The 17,894-nt window shown below is 42.4% G+C and overlaps 2 protein-coding genes across 3 annotated transcripts in view; one reads left to right on the forward strand and one right to left on the reverse strand.

Moving 5' to 3' along the window:
- Positions 1-3,393, forward strand: part of si:ch73-335l21.1 (insulin receptor substrate 1-B) — a 62,762-nt gene extending 59,369 nt beyond the window's left edge. For both annotated transcript variants that reach the window (XM_070546540.1, XM_015946876.3), the window contains one exon: positions 339-3,393. In XM_070546540.1, the coding sequence (XP_070402641.1) occupies positions 339-346 (8 nt within the window). In that variant the 3' untranslated portion in view covers positions 347-3,393. The remainder of the gene's footprint in view (positions 1-338) is intronic.
- The window catches only part of acap1 (ArfGAP with coiled-coil, ankyrin repeat and PH domains 1), a 240,043-nt gene that overhangs the window by 151,457 nt on the left and 70,692 nt on the right, over positions 1-17,894 (reverse strand). The gene's annotated exons all lie outside the window — the stretch shown is intronic.

Raw genomic sequence — 17,894 nt, forward strand, 5'->3', positions numbered from 1 at the left:
CTGATCTCTGGTCTCAGGTCCCAGGTGTTAATATTCAGAGGAGGAATATTTAAGCATAGACATTTGAGTTTGTTCCTGTAGCACTAGGTCTCTTTTCCTCTCTTTATCTCATCCATCCTGTTAGAAATGGTCTTTTTCTGGCTTATTTTAAGTCCGTGTTGTTGTTTTTCAGGTCACTGTGTGCCAAAACCGATAAGCACCCTCTTATATCTCAGATTACATATTGTAATTAACCTGATAGGAAAGACTCACATGTCATAATATTTATTCCTTGTTTCCATATCTGCTTTACTGTTTATTCCACACCTAACCAGATCTCTCGTTCTCTCTTTCTCCAGAGTGCTGATCGTCCTTGTGGAGACAATGTGGTACCACTCAAAGCCCAACGCTCCACCTTTGTTCCTGTTCACGACAACCAATCAGGAGAAGCGAAGAGCCGGCTCAGACAGCCCCGAAGCACTTTGACAGAGACTGATTGAAAACTTTTGTTTTGTTTTGTTTTTCTTTCCTCGTCGCTTTCATCTTGTTGGTGGAGCCATCCAGCAGAGACATGTGCCAAACAACGTCCTCACAAAACTATTAGCTGCTCTCATTCCTGAAGTGAAAGCCAGTTTCAGCATTTGTTGTTTTTAATTACAAAGGGTACAAATGTGGCAAACTGGTGTGAGACAAAATGTTTTATATATATGTATATGTATATATATATATATGTATATATATATATATATATATATATATATATATATATTATATATATATGTGTGTATGTATGTATGTATGTATATATATATATATATATATATATATATATATATATATTATATATATATATATTATATATATATTGCTCTACAAGTGCCTCATTTTCAGATTGTAGCTGTTTTACAAAGATCTTAAGAAGTGACGCTCTGGGTTGTATTTTTTTTTCTTGCTTGATTTGATGTAATTACAGAAAAACAATTGCAGCAAAAGGTGCTAGTGAGATAAGAGGCTGTTTTTTTTTTTTTTGGTTTTAATAATCGGTGCTGCGTTCATGTCATACAGGATTGCTGCGGGAGCTTGAGAGCTTTGCTGTGCTGCTAGCTGAGCGACGGTGGTGTGATCATGTTAACCAGGGTACATGGAAACCCGGTGTTTCCTAAACTACCCTTGGCAATGGTGTGATTGTATAGACAAAATATTTACAGTGCCTGTAATTTGAAGCAGCCTGTTGCTCAGCACACGTTCAAAAATCCCACACAATAACTGCCTCAGTGGTGCATTCTTTTATTGCTGTAGAGCTCTTATTTTGAAAGGAAACAACATTAGAGGTGTGCAATATTATCTAAAACGTATCAATATTGTGATGTCTATGCGTGCAACATTATTGCTATAAAGAATTCTGATAAATTACAGACCTGAACTGAATCAAATACATAAATATTTGATCATTTATACATTTGTTTTAGCATCGTAACAACAGGTTATGTGGTTTCATCACAGCTGATATTGTTAGTGATATTTTATTTTTATATTTTAGTTTAAAAAAGGCAATTGTTGACTGAATGTTTCAGGACACGCCTGTTGTTGAGCTAATGGGATTGAAACGGAGTTGGAGCTAATATGACACGAACGCAGCTAGCTTAAATGGTACTAGCAATCAATTAGCCTTCCTTCCTACTGTGAGAAGCAAAGCTGCTGTTAGCTAACTGCTTTTCTTTACCCTGTCCTTTCCCACTATTACGTTACTTTCTTCCACAGCAAGCCATACTCTTAAGTATTAAAGTCCACAGGCTTGAAACACAGCGGCACTTGTAGCAGGGAGATTAGCTTGCTAGCTAGTTAGCTTAAAGCCAGCTGGATCAGATTAACACATTAGCCCCGTGCCAGGATGTAAATTCGCAGTCCTGCTGACCACAGCTCAGGGTCAGACCCCTGATATAGAGCCAAGCAATCCCATTAGCGCTATTACCTCCAGACACACACTAAATCTCCACCAACTCAGGATGCTAAATAACAAACAGATGAGGACGGGAAAGTTAACAGTAGCCATGATGATGCTAGCTTTGTTACAATAACAAAAATCGTACGTCTGCTGATTAAACAAAATCTCTTTTTTAATCAAGAACCAAATTTGTTTTGTTAGTGTGTTTCCACACTCAGCAAAATAAAAGTGCTTTAGCTCTAAATTCTTCTTAAAATGTTTATTTCTATCCATTTTTGTTCTTGGCTCTCGCTTTCTTTAATCTGTACTATGCATAAGCACTTAAGTGCCTGTCCTTGTCTTTCCCTTTCTCTCTGGCCCCTTTTCAGCATTTAGCACTAATATAGTTGCCATAGCGAGGTGTAAAAAGTCTATTTTTGTGAGGTTTATGTTTTTTTTTTCTTGGGTTGTACAGTTCTGGCTAAATGCTGCCGTTTGTTTGGTGTGGCAGTGATCTTATCGATTGACTTGACCCGGTCTGCTTCGACCCGGGACTTTTTTTGCTGCAGTGCCAAAACACAACAGCAAAGAAAAAACAACGCTGCTCTTTTTCTGGCAGCACATCAAGAAGCAACTCTGGACTTTTATGATAAAGATGTTTTTGTTTGAAATCTCCTGGTTTTTTGTTTTGCAGCGTGGAGGAGGAGGGACCTGTGACATATCTCGCCTCACAGTCGGCTCGTTTGAATCTAACAGATGAAGGTCTGAGTGGAGGCTCGTTTTAACCTTGAATTTGCCTACGACTTCCAGCGCAGGCTGCAACGCAAAATGCACAGAGAGGGCAGAAATTTGCCATGAGTTGAACACAGAAATAAATGTTTTGCCGTCTTTGCGTCTGGAAAGTTCAGTCTGACCACGTGAATTTTGAGGTCCAAGCGTGTGACGATGCAGCTTCATTATGAGCAGATCGGTTGTCGAAATTGCTCCTAAGAATTTCAAAAAAGAAAACCGGTTTTCAAACCAGACTGAAAACATTCATCTGTACGTTCCTGCAGGCAAACACAAGTCGAGTTGTTATTTTAATGTATTTTGGAAATGTTCTCATATAACGCCTCAGTTCTCAGCCAATTGCTTACAAGTAATTCTGTATTTAATCGTCCAACCCCATAGAAAGCCCTCCCTTTGTGCCCTGAACTTCCCATGGAAGTCGTAGCCTGGTCTGGAGAAGTTTTTGCCTCAGTCCTTGATGGTGACTCGTGGGGCAGCTCTGGCAGAAAGGGGGCAGGTGGGCAAGTGGTTGTATGATTTCATTCATTGAACTCTTAGAGATACACTTGTGTGCAGAAAAGTGGTACTGCTGCTGGTTTGAGTTGTTTTATCTGTTCCTGCCCCCTCCCCAGGGATTGTACTGAATGGGAATATTGTAAAAATTTGATGTAGACTTTTTCTGTTGCTTGACAAAAAACGACTAAAGAGGTCCAAAAGCAAAAGACTTGTGGGTTTTCATTTGATTTATTCAAGACTGGTTGCTGGATTCTGGGTGATAATGGAGGGTTAAGGAGGTGGGAGTCTAAAGAGACCACAGATTGGTGATTGGGGGGTGTGTGAGCATCTGCACAAGTGCCACAGGCTCAGGCGGGCTGTTTCAGATGGGCTGACACCACAACGCAGATGTCACACTCTGTGGAAAGGAAAATGGCCTAATTGTTTTTTGGAGTCTCTTGAACTGCTTTAGTCACATTCTGCACTCCCTCTGATTAAGCCATTTGCACTCGACAGTGGCAGCCTGCCACTGGAGCTCATCACCGCCCTCCTCCAGAGTCTAACCAACATGTTACAACCTACCGCCCTTTGTCAATCTCAGGTTATTTCAGACACTTTAAGCATGATACATCTATTATTTTAATGAAGCAAACGGTTTTGGGATCTGCATGGCGGCAGCAGGAGGTAGAGAACGGTGTCCAGTAATCTGAAGGTTGCAGGTTCGATCCCAGCTCTGACCAGAGAATTCTGCTGTTGTGTCCTTGGGCAAGACACTTAACCCACCTTGCCTGCTGGTGGTGGTCGGACGGACCGGTGGCGCCTGTGTTTGGCAGTCTCGCCTTTGTCAGTGCGTCCAACTGCAGCTGTGGCTACATCAGTAGCTCATCCCCACCAGCATGTGAATGGATGAATGACTGTGTTGTGAAGTGCCTAACTCTGTCAGGGAGACACACACACAGGAGGGTCACACATGCATTGACAGAGGTGAGACTTCTCCGTCAGCTGGGGATTGTTGCAAAGCAATTCCCGCCAGGACAGCAGAGTATGAGTGGCAGGATACCTCCTAATTATGGCACCATTACAGTCATGTATCGTGTTCAAGGCCGGATTAACCATATGGGCAACTGGGCAATTGCCCAGGGCCCACGAACTCTAAGGGGCCCAGGGCAGCAAGCGCACGAGCAAAATACTGTAGGCATGTCTGTAATCTCCCGCATTATATTAAACTAGGGTGACCGACCGTATGTCCGGTTTTCCCCGGACATGTCCACTTTTCACTCTGTCCGGGCGTCCGGACTGGGGGTCCGCGGTCGTATTGATGAAAATGTCCGGCTTTTCATCCAGGAGCAGGGATCGAATTATGGGGGAGCTGTATATCTTACACATCCAGGGGAGCCGGAAACAAGTTTTCTATCTATATTACATCATTTATGGACTCTTCTGAGCAGAGAGCACAGAGAGCGGCACAGCGCGTTCTTGCGCAGCGCTCCAGGCAGCTGCTTCCAGCGCACGGTCCATTCTCAAAGTGGCGCAACCAAAAAACTATAATTAGCACACGATCATTCATGTCCGCACATATTCTCTATTTTCTGTCTTATTTGTGCCTGAAGCGCTCTGCTGCTGCGCAGCTCATCACCTGTGCTGCGCGGTGCAGCGGTGATTTCACCTCACTGACGCAGCATCGAAAGGCGCACTCCGCTTTGCGGTCAGGAGATCCCTTTGATCTGCTCAAAAGTAACCGATGAGGTGAAAAAGTAAGAATCCTGGCAGCAGTTTTTTCTGGAGAGTTTAGAGGAGATGCAGGAAGATGAGAGTCAGACAGGGCAGGAAAATAGTTAAATAAAAACAAGAAAACAAAACTAAGTGTTGAAAAGTAAAATGTAGGTAGATTTATCTCCACTACACATTTTTACCTGTATAAAGCAATAAGTTACACACATGTCATATTTACACATCTGATACAATTCAAATCACCTTCAAAACTCAGTCACACACCCAGGGCCGTTTCAAGACATTTTGGGGGCCAAGGCAAAATGACCCCACCCACCCACCCCATAACTGGGCTCCCCAGAAGCCTCTGTGTAATTGTTACCCTCTCCAGTAGTGTTAGTTAAACAGTGTTTATAAAATCCCCTCAGATATTACTGACATGTTCTAATATTATCAGATGAAGAACTAAATGATCAGACATGCTGTCTCATCTGCTTCTTTTCTAAACTTGCAAAAAGTAACAAAACCATTTGAAAGCCACTATTTGTGGATTCTCTGAAAGTTTCCAACTTATTTTTTCATTTATCCTATCGTCTAATCTCACAGCTGAAACAAGCATCCTTAATAATCTGTGCACAGGAAGCTTACTGATGCTGAAGTAAAACAAAAGGTATAATAATTTATTATTAATAAAACCTTGTTGCAGCACTAAAGCAGAAAAATGAGATTTTGCAGTAAATATGCTAAATATTTACATATGAATTGTTTTATAGCCCTTTTATTGGCAGAATGTGATATTAATTTAGTTCTTACAAAAAAATGGGTCCCAGCGTGGTTTGTGTGGCGTTGCCATAGTGTGACGTCATAGGCACAGATTCCCTGTCCTCTTGTTTGGAAATGGAAATATGATCACCCTATATTAAACAAACTGTCCACCCGGGCTTTTGCGCTGCACAGAGACGCTTCGCTGCCAATGACTTTGAACGTCAGTTGAGAGTCAGTCTCATGCAGACTGACCAATGAAGAGAGGGCCTCAAGTTAAGACCCTCTCCTCATTGGTCAGTCCACACAAGGTGGGTCAAAGGTTACCCTGAGCGGGTTACGTGATGTCAGGCATTCAAGCATTGAGTATATTTACTGCATATTACAGTAAAATATTCTTTATGTGACCATATTATGGTGAGCCTTGGGTCGTGATGATGGGGCCCTTGAATATTGTTGCCCAGGGTACAACAAAGTCTTAATCTGGCCCTGATCGTGTTTACCTTGTTTTAATGCATTACAGAAACTTTTGAACGCGAACAAATTTGTCTCCCATTCTCTTCCGCCTCTTCATGCGATCGGCACCTCTAAACCCACGTTTCTTGTCACTTCCGACCACAAATAAAATGCTTGCTCTGTATTTTGTACTCCTTCAGTCACGGATGAACAAACGTTCATATTTTCAGACTTTTCCTGCGATGCGTTCTTCAGTCTGTTCTGGGTCTGCCGCAAAATATCTTTTTAATTTTCGACAGTGCTGTTGACAAATTTACAGGAAGCGGTATCCTGACCAGTCACAAGCTTGTGGTCTTCGTCACTTCCAACGAATAGTTAAAAATGTGCGCTTGTCTCCGTCACCCTCTGCAAGCCCATTGGAGAGCTCTTGCGGTGGCGCATAGCGGCGTTGCGTGTCTCCGCACCGACGCAGACAGAGAAGTATAAATGAAGCTGAAGAATACAGGCTGTTTACCATTTAGCTGTGCTCCACTGGAACCTCAGCGGGTCTACCTTTGACCCAGTCATTATTGTATTATGCCAACTGCAACACTTTATGGGTTTGGTGGGTGGGATGATGCTACTGACTGAGCGAAAAAACAAAGATGGTGATGGCTCATTTGAAACGACTGGCATCAACGTTGGAATATTTAGACTTCAGCTTTTCTTTGAGTCAAGATCAGATAGAGGTACTGAAGTCATAATGTAGAAAAATTATGTATTTGTGTCTTCTGCATTGTATGGAGGACTGCCCCCTCGACCGACATCTGTAGCGGTGAGTACGTCATGTTGTTGTCCAGTAGCACGTGGAAACGGTGGTTTTCTGTTTTTATCTAACACGCTGAGTAGCAGCGTTTTTACCTTATTTTGCTGACAGGTTCTGCTACTTCCATTCGCCTTTGTCAGAGATGGAGACAGTTTGAAAGACAACCGTAGATTCAACCCCATGACTGAGCTCTGGCTATGGGTCGTGGCCAGACTATATATTCTCATACATGGGATGGCTTGCCGGGCTATTTGAAAGTATAAAATGGTTGTGAATATACTTTAGTATACCACAGAAGCATCTGACACTAAAGTGTAAGGAATGTGAAGCTGCAAGTTTTCTGGAAACTATTTAGGTTAACCTCAAAACTTGTGTCCGGTGTTGTATACAATATTTGTATCATCCTTACCAACAAATGGTAATTCAGTCCCAGCTGGGTGCTACTGATTCAACACCTCGGGAATAATTAGAAACGAGGACAGCTACGCCACCCACACACACACCTGCAGATGCCTTCACTTCTCTCACTCGTCACCTGTATGACATGATAGCCAAACCTCCGGTTGTCTCGTGTTCCTCCGACTTTTGTTCGTCATACACTCCACATGTCAAGCAGAGACGGTCCCAGGGGCGTTTCAAGACCTACTTTTTTATCAAGTCAGCTTGGTTATTTCCCCTTTTTCACATGATCGGCTCACAAGCTGCACAACCAAAGCAGTGACTTCAAACATCATGAGCCAAAATGTTCCTTGTGATATTCTCTCTCCCTGCAAAATTTGAATGAATGAGTGAGAAGACACTCCATTTATACCCCGAGACAGAAACCTGTTCTCAAGTCTGACCTGTTCTGATTCCATTTAAAGGCCAAATGTGGCCAGAATGAAACCCTGGTCAGCTGAGCGGAGAATGGGTACAGCTGCCATCTGGTTGTCTTGGTGACATTCCACAGAGGTGACAACGTTTCTGGTCAAGAAAGACACAGGAAAGGAGGAGGAATGATGGATGGCAGCCAAGGTAGGAGGAGACAGTTCAGGCTGCTTCGGACCGAGGCCAGCAGGTGGACCTGGCGTCCCAGCGGGCAGAAGATCACCACCTCATAGTTTGTGTTTCAGCTCAGTGTAAAGATTTGCACAGCTCAAACACAGTAACACACCTGCACACATGCAGCAGACCCAATAACCTCGTTTATACCGTCTCATGTGAATTCGCTCAATGTGGGAACACGCGTTGTATGTCCTCTGGACCTTTAATCACCTTCACATGATCTTCAGGTTCCCAGAGATGTCACTGCTTAAGAACAGTAAAGAACAAAATAGGTCCTCAAAAGGGTCAAGGTAAGGTCACGAGTTTACTTTGAACAATGTTGTTTCAGCTGAGAAAGTCCAGCTCTGTGGAAAGGTTGTTGCACATGGAAGCTCAGGCATGGATTCACTGTTCTTTTCTAAAGATGAGTAACTATTTTAAACTCGCAATGGAGCAAAATAGATCCTTCAACAGATATTATAAAATGTATATCAAGTAATTAATTAAGTATTTGTACATATCTTCAAGTAGTGGTGATAATAAAACCTGTGATAAAACTTCAGGCTATTTTGCGATTTATTGTTTTATTTTTTAAATCTGTTCATTTAACCAGACGAGTCGATTGAGAACTAATTTACAACCATGATCTGGCCAAGAGGCAGCAGCGACGGACACATAAGAAAAACAGATAAGATAAAAACACACAAGATAAAAATAAGGTCAACCAAAAGCAGAAAATAAGGTCTAACATTCTGACCAGCTGTGCAAAACAAATGCATTTTTAAAAATCATGCAACGTGATGTCCTGAATTATTTTAGATGCTGTCTCTCAACGTGGGAACGCACCTACAACGTGAATTTGGGGCCCCTTCGTGATTTCTATGTGGGAAAACTTGCTAAATCCAGGGTGTTCAGATACTTATGATCCTCATTGTATTTTAAAAGCATCTGTTTATAAGCGCTTTGGTGCATTTACTCATCTGCTGAGTGCCTTTGAGAAGAACTGGTGGTGTAAAACTCCCATCGTGTGTGTCTTGGCTTGGTTGAAGGTGGCTGAAAGTGTTATGTTTATGGCTTTACACGGCGAGTACTCGGCTTTCTCAAATCCTGTACGGTCCATCGTGCTGCAGCAAGTCGGCAATAATACAGGAAGTCTTCCTGTCTTTATGACTTCCTCCTTTGCAAGGACCACAGGAAGCACTCTGGATTAGGACACGGACACAGCCTTTGTTCCCGCTGCTCATGGGGGAATGTTGATGTCCGTGTGGAAAAATGACTTCCTTCCCGTCGTTTAGTGTTCCTCTAAGCTTCATTTTCTGTTTTTGTTGGTCTTTTCCAACTATCAGGGCAAACTTTATCACCGTAACGCTGCACACGGTCTAACATTCAGATCGATGGTTAAATCCAGCTGCTGGATAAGCATCTGGGCTGCAACTGCCGCAGTCGACTCAACTGGTTTCCAATGTACTTCCAGCTCCCCTTTCCTCACCGCCCCCTCTTTCACACTGTGTTCTTGGCCAAACAAAAAGGCTTTCTCGTTTGTGCTCTTCCTGCCCCCACCTTAACCCCACCACCCACCCAGTGCTAACCCTCTTGTCTTTAGTGACCTCGCAAGAGACAGTTTTGCCCTGATTATGGAAACGTCTACGTGTTACAGGACGTGCAAAATTAGCTCTGTCACTCCGTAGCTTGTCTCAGGAGGATGGAGGTCAAAACCATTAAAAAAAAGCATTTCACGGATTGTGTGAAGGGAAAATGAGAAGGGGAAGAAGGAGGGTGGGAGGTGGAGAGGTGGGGAGGAAGTATTTCGGGGGTGAAACTGGGAGGCCTCTGTACTTTATTTTTCCTTGAAAGCTCTCTGAAAACCTCTGACACATGGTACAGAATTCCCCTCATGGTGGTAGGGTCGGGGGGGGGGGGGGGGGGGGCAGCTTTCTGCAAGAAAACACCAGCCTGTTGCCTGTTATCACACACACACACACACACACACACACACACACACACACACACACAAACACACACGCACGTGAGGAGTTCGTTGGAAACCCCCAAACTGTGCAATAGTTTTTAACCACCTTTCATGTCTTCATTCTGTCTTTTCAAACAGCTCGACTTTCAAGGATGTTTTTCCAGTGGTCTTGATCGATCATTGTGAGAACTTTCTGAAGGTTTTCTTAGGATTATGGTGGATTTTCCCCTCCTCCAGTTCAGTCCTCTCAACCTAACCTAACCAGACCGTATTATAAAGTCTGTGCCTAAAGATGAGGACAGGGAACAACTGAGAGGACAAAAGAACAAATAGAAGGCCTAAAAACTTGCTACAGCAACACAGCTATATCGGAAAGTTACACCTATAAGATGCTTTGTTGTTCAGCTGGTCAAAGATGTTTTATTCATCTCTGAGGTATGTAGTTTAGTCAAAGCAACAGACTTAAAAAACATCTACAAATGGCAAACGTCAAAAATTGTCTGCACATAATCTAAATAAGAACACCACAAAGGCTGAGCTACTGAGTCTAAAACGATAAATCTGGAATTTCAACTATTTCTCACAGCAGACACTTTAAGGCAAGTAGTATAACCAGGGATGCCTTCCACTTCTGCATCTGGGGAAAATATTTTTGTGCAGGATGGTATTAGCAAAGTTACTCACCTTTGATTTACTAGCTAGCTAATATTTTAGCCGGTTAGTGTCTTTGTTCCAGACTACCTTAAGAGAAAAGATAAATGTGCTTAGAGACAGAATGCTAATAAGTTACTAGCCAAGTCCTAGCTAGCTAGTTAATATTTTAGCCATGCTACTAGCCTAATTTAGTCAATCTTAAGAACAAGAAACTATGTTCTCTTGTTTGCTTAGAGTGTCTAGTTTAGTGACTAACTAGCTAATAATTTAGCCAGCCAGGTAGTAGCAACTTAGCCTAACCCAAAAAAAACCAAACTTCTGACATAGGCTGTGTCTATTTTTAGGAGTTGCATCCTTTGATGGCCACATTTGAAGACAGATCATGTCACTAAGATGCAACCAAGGTTGTCCAAATTTCAAGGCTCATTGTCGACCAAGTAGGAGAGGACTGCAGTTTTCAGACCAAGCATATTAAAATCTGGTGGTACCTAAATTATAAGCTTACTGTTTGATATCTTTTGCTATTGTTCTTTAAAGCTGCTATAGCGAATCTGCAAAGAAGCTAGGTTTTGAACACAAATACAGTCACAGAACACTCACCCTTCCCTTTGGGTACCTTCCCTGAGACGCTTCTACTGGAACCAGAAACCCGCGATGCCGGAAGAAACGAGATAGTGCTAAACACCGGTCGCACCTTTCTAGGTCCAACTGTTGCCCGTGACTTGAAATGGTGTTTGTCTTTTTGGGACTCTGGTCGTTTGTCCTAAAGTTGAAATGGGGTTCTGTAGCACCATACATTGTCAGATTGTCAAACACATATAACAACCTATGCATGCGCATTATCTGCATGTATGCTCCTCTCACTAGTATGGTGCCCTGATACAACACTGGCTGTTTCTCCCTCTGACATTGAGTGGAGAACCTCTCACACCAGAGGTGTTCTGATGCTAAATACGTGAGTGTGTAATGTCCAATGGCTGCTTTCAGTCTGAAACGTGTTGTTGCTTTAATAGCCAGTAGAATTGATTACTGCAATGCCCTGCTTTCTGGTCTTCCCAAAAAGAGCATCTCAGGTTTACAACTTTTACAAAACTCAGCAGCACGTGTCCTGATGAAGACCAGGAAGCGTGAGCACATCACTCCGGATTTAGAATCACTGCACTGGCTCCCCGTACATTTCAGGATCGGGTTTAAGGTTCTTTTAATGGTTTTTAAGTGTCTTAATGGTCTCGGGCTTTCTTATCTTTCAGAGCTGCTTTTACTATATAAACGCTCACGGTCTCTGCGCTCCTCTGGCAGCCGTCTCCTAGTTATCCCTAAAGTTAAGACACACACCCACGGCGAGGCGTCCTTTAAGTATTACGGCCCTCGCCTTTGGAACGGGCTGCCGGAGGACCTCAGGGCCGAAGGGAACGTCCAGGCTTTTAAGAATAGGCTCAAGACCCACCTTTTTAGCTTAGCTTTTTACTGATTACTAATCTAGTCTGTTTAACTGTATCGCTTGTCGTATTTGTTTATTTATATATATACTTTTTTTTCTCTTTTACTTAATTTTATTATTTTATTTACATCTTAGTGTTTTTACATGATTACGTTTTCTTTTACTATCTTTATAATCACTTTTTATCAGTTTCTTTCTATCCATATTAGCTTTTGTCATTTTACATGTTATATATTTTAATCCTCCAGTGTTTCCTCTGCGGAGCCCTCTGCCTTGGGGCCGGTGGTTGGCGACGGCGGCCGGGGCGCTCCTCGGGTAGTGCCCGGGCAGTGGTGGGGGTCTCCGCCCTCCCCCGCTGGGCGTCATGGGCCAGTGTCTTGGCTGCTGCCGTGGATCTGTTGCTGTCGAGGCAGATGGCTCCACTGATGATGTGTCGTCCATTACCTGACCCATCTGAACTCAACCTGTTGTTTACTCTGTTGTTCACGTGTGTGTGTGTGTGTGTGTGTGTGTGTGTGTGTGTGTGTGTGTGTGTGTGTGTGCGTGTGCGTGTGCGTGTGCGTGTGCGTGTGTGCGTGTGCGTGTGCGTGTGTGTGTGTGTGTGGGTGAGTGTACGTTCACCTTGGAAATTAGTTGCGGGAGGGAAAGTGTAATTGTCAATTGTTTTATACTTGGGGAGGGGGGCTGGGATGAGAATATGGGATCTATGGGGCCATTTTAATCTGTGAAGCACTTTAAGGCCCTGTCCACACGTAGCCGGGGATCTGCCAAAACGTAGATATTTTTCTACGTTTTGGCCTGTCATTCACACGAAAACGGATCTTTTTAAAAACTCCGGCCAAAGTGAAGATCTGCATTTTCTCCGTTTTGGGTGTCTGCGTGTGGACGGACAAAACCGGAGTTTTAAGGTCCTCAACGTCACTTTCCGCGACAAAAAAATGCTGACATCACGTGTGCGACCTGTGTTTACACTAGCCGGCATCATGGATGCCCTCAGAGCTGCGCTCTGTCACTACCCGATCCATCAATTGTCCAAGCGCTTTTTGCTTGTTTGTTTTTGCAAGCGGAATTACTGCTCCTTGCGGAAGACCACAGACGAAGGACGAGGTTAAGAACGGGGGAAGTACTGCCGCCTACAGGCCTGGCATGTCCTTAACAACGTATTCATCCGGGTACGTGTGGACAGTTTGTTTTTAAAACGCAGTGATGTGGATGCAAGTTTTTGGAGGGGCGGATATTCGTTTTTAAAAACCCCTGTCTACGTGTGGACTAGGCCTGAGTTGCATATTTTTTGTATGAAAAGTGCTGTATAAATAAAGTTGAGTTGATTTGATTTGATGATTGACAGAGGTTTTTAGACAAATGCAAAAGAACAATATTATTAATTTTTCCCCCTTTTTTTAAATCTCTGCAATATATTTATAGCTATACCAGGCGTAGGCAATCCTGTTCTTTCAGTGTTGCTATCCAGCATGTTTTAGTTGTTTCCCTGCTCTAACAAACTAGATTAAACGGTTCAATCATCTGTTCACCAGGTTATAAACCTCTGAAGAGGCCTTTAATCACTTACTGATGAAACTCAGGTGTGTTGGAGCAGGCAGGAAACAACAAAACCATGCTGGATAGCAGCACTCATGGATCAGGATGGCCTCCCCCTGAGCTATACTATGTTACAATGTTAAGAGGCATCAAAATAAATGTTTTAATTTAATGTGTTTTTCACATTTGACACCAGCACTGGTTTCCTAAGTTTAGGAAACAATGTTTCTGCCTAAATGAGTCACAGTAGGTCAGAGTTAAGTCCAACTCCAGTTTAGGAAATTGATGACTTTCCAAACAAAAACATCTCTGGAAAAAAAGTTGCATCAAAGAGCAGAAAATGAGTGAAAAAGCATCCAGGTTCAAAGAATCAAAAGACCTGCAGAAAGTGAGAAGAACTACAGAAATGAATGACTGTGGGGAACTTAAAGCCGCATGAGGAGAAGAACTCTGAAGGTGATTGTGGGTCTACGCCCCGACATGCCTGCGCACACACACCCCTCCTCACATCATCACACATTAATGCGCCACAGCTCTATGGGAAAGTGGATGGCCCTAATTTCCACGGGTATAAGTAAGTCGATGGTGTGTGTGTGTGTGTGGGATGGTGGTGGTGGTGGTGGTGGTGGGGGGGGGGGTTAATCCAGAGTATAATGTGACTGGTTGATCCCCCTTCTCCTCCACCTTCTCCTTGCTCTGGGGCCCGGTCACTTATAGATGGAGCTGTTTTTAGGTGTAGAATGGAGAAATGTGAGGGGGTCAGGTCGTGTGAATGAACTGGCTTTGATCTGAGTTTAGAGCCCGTTCCTTTTTAGTTTTCCTTTTTAGACTTGTGGGGCCTAACTGGAAGCTCTTATTTTGAAAAAGTTTTTTTTTTTTTAGGGCTACCAGAGCACTTCTTAGATCATTTATTCTGCAAGTGGAGAAATGAAAATGAGGAACTACCGCCACCTAGTGGAGAATCCATGCCATCAGAATTCCAGGTAATGAGAAAATTAAAAAGATAAATGTCATTGTAACAAAATTCAGCATGCATTGCTGTGCTTGGGGAAATTGCGTTGTTCTTGTTTTATGCTATTACATTGTTTATTACAACGCCTGAGCAGAAATAAAAGAACAATCCCAGAAGGGAGCAGAGGTGAATCTGTGTCAGGACATGGAACAGTCATCCGCATGGGAACGGGGACACAAGAAATGGGAATACACTCGTTTTATTAAAAGCCTCCACCACGACCTTGCTTCGTTTCACCTCTCCTTGCTTGAAACGATATCATTCAACCCATGAGCTCAGTATTTCAAAAACCAAACGCTGTGTTGTCAGATTTGATTTATAACAAGAGGTGATGAATATTTAAGACTTTCCAGTCATCTGCTCTTCTTTTTCTTCCGACAGCTTAAAAACACTTAAAATACATGAAAACCTGATTAACATCCAGGAGAACAAATTCGGTATTTTTTAACAAAAGTTTTACACTGTAAAACTTTTTACCATCACCTCATCAGTTTTTTTCCTCAATTAACCAATTAAATATTTGTCTTTGGGAAACATGTAGTCAAGTCCTGCAAGTCAACTATGTCCATTTAAAATATTGTTTTTGATACAAAATCAATGAATGTTTTACAGTGTATGATCATGAACACTGTAAAAATCCTGATACGGGACATTAATTTAAATGTCTTTTTCATTTATATTGTTAATGTCATGAAATGAAAAAAAGAATATCAGTTCAACAGCTTTAACAGATTTATTCACTTGAATTAAACACTTGGCAGGAAACGGTGCATTCAATGACTTTTCATAGCAATAATCCCATTACTCTGGTGTTGAGTAAATATATTTTACACGCCATGTTTAAGGCTTGATTTCATCTTTAAATTACTTCCAAATGAAATGAAAGGGCTGTGCGAACGTTTTAAACCACCCTTAGTTCTTCTCATCTTTTCTTCCAGAAAAAAATCACTTTTTATTTTAAAGAGGCTTAAAGTAAAAGTTTCTGAACGTCTGTTAGTTTGTTTTTTACTTTTTCTCCAGATCTTGTTCCCGTGTGAACATTGTGCCATTTGTGCTTTTAAAAAACGAAGCGTGGAAAGGCAGAGGACAACTTTATCAGAACTGAAAGGGAAGACGAAACGTGTCTGGGGAAAAAAAAGTAAATAAATAAATCTGAGGCAAGACCAGAAATATTTAGATGTTTCAGCCGACTTTTTGCCACCCAAAAACAATTTCATGTCTCAATTTTTTTATTTGTATAAATCTTATGCTAGCCAACTAGCTGCTTAACAGCAGTTTTTGATGAATTTAGTGTGAGCTATAAAAAAAAAATCAGCTAGCATCAGAGTCAGCAGCTAGTTAAGACAAATGACGCCTTCCGAGATGTTGTGGACATAAAACCAGCTCATCACCTGAGCATTTTGTGCATGATTGATTTATAGTTCACTGATAAACAGCTTAAACTAAATATCATACTCTGAAAATCATTAAACCCTAAAAGGAAAAATCAGTCAACAGCCCAAAGATGTGACTTTGGTTTACCCACCCTTTAAAATGATCAACCAACTTGGTGGTTTTAACAATTTATCAATGAAATTTGGTGCAGCGTTGCCATAAAAAGGACCTGTTCCAACTCATGCTCGCAATTTTCTGTTCCCGGATTCCTTTTGAGGTAGTAGAGTTAGTTTACATTAAATGTGAGCAATGTGCCATCATGAAGGCTCATTCAACAGTCAACGTTTCGTCTCCAGTTATTACTCGACCATAAACCATATGCCCGATGGAAATCGTAGCCTCGTCCGTCAACCGTCTTGTCACTTCTGGCTCATGCTTAATGACTGTTGCGATTTGAAAACTCAAATTTGTTTTGTTTATGTCGCCTTAAATATACAGGTCAGCCCTGAGATGAGAGGTTTATGGAAAGCAGGATGACTCTTGACCCGATCAAATTAATTAAAAACCAAAGCAAATAGGACATTAAAGTTCCACTAAATCCATAATAGTTCTGTTCTAAAAATGTTTTAGAAATTGTTAACCCTCCCGCTGTCCTAATGGGTGACCCTGCCAGGAAAGTTGACCATTGAGCAGGATTGATGGTTTATCCCTTGAGGTCCATGTGGCAGGGGTGAGGTGGGCTCACTCCTCACCCCTGCCACGTGGACCCAAGGGATAAACCATCCATTTTGCTCAATGGTCACCTTTCCTGGCAGGGTCATCCATTAGGACAGCGGGAAAGTTAAAAGTAAAATTCCTACATAATGGTCACTAATTAACATGTTTTTACTAAAATATGAAACTTTTCTTGTTTAGCTTGCCAGATTAGAAACCTTGCTGTGATCCGTTACCAGAAACGAGGTTTTCCAGGGTTTCCCAGAGACAGATTTGTTCATAACAACAGAACAAAGCCAAGTAAGTTTCCCGTTTTTATTGAATTTGCTCCTAATGTCGGAACATTTCAATCTTTCTACCGCTGATCCACACCTGGGCGTCTCACCGACTTAAAAAAGATGTTCTCAGTAGATTTTCTGAGGTAATCTAGCTCGAGCAAATCTCGTTCAGCTGCCTGGCTTTCTTTGGATGTAGATAAAACATTGGACAAATTAAAATCCCCGCTCCCGCTTCCTTCACTGTCAAAAAATAAGTCCGATATTTTAATCTCATTGTCTGTTTCTTCGATTTTTCCAAAATTGTTTTTCTCAATACTTTTCAAATCGTCCAGATCATTTTCACTGTCCTCTTGAAGACTTCCGCTCGTGTTTCTTCCATCGTTGAACTCCAAGGTCGGCCCTTCATCCTGTTTTGTTCTCGTCATATTTGGGAAGAAATCCCGATCAGCAGGAGGGAAACTTTTCGCTTGAATGCTGCTGAACGAAGCACTTCCTACGATGTCGGCGTACGTGACAGCTTTGACTCTGGGCTGTCGGATTATTGGTGAGTTTCTGGTAGAGTTAATGACTATGAACCTGTGGAGTTTTCGGCTGTTGGACAGCTTCACACGTGTGCCCCTCACTATGCTGCTAGTAGCGCTCTGAAACTCGATCCTCTGATCTGGTATGAGTTGATGTTTTTTGGCTTCTTTAGGCTCCGATTCTGGTTTCGGTGCAGCTTTAGGATTCCCTGCCGATCTCAGGTAAGACGAAGAGGCAACACCTGGACGATGGTCAGAATGCCTCCAGCTAGTTTTATTTTGAACCAGCCCACTTCCGTCTTTGTCGGGCCGGAGGATCTGAAATATCTGGATCTTGTTGGTCACCTCGTTAGAACTAGATCTGGGAACTGATCCATCACCCTTTGAAATCTTTGTGCGTGGTTTAGACGCACCACCGCTGCTGTTGGTACCTGGTTGCGTTTCACCTGCCTGATTGTACCGTCGTTGAA

This window comes from Nothobranchius furzeri, chromosome 2, assembly GCF_043380555.1.
Source record: "Nothobranchius furzeri strain GRZ-AD chromosome 2, NfurGRZ-RIMD1, whole genome shotgun sequence".
NCBI lineage: Eukaryota > Metazoa > Chordata > Actinopteri > Cyprinodontiformes > Nothobranchiidae > Nothobranchius > Nothobranchius furzeri.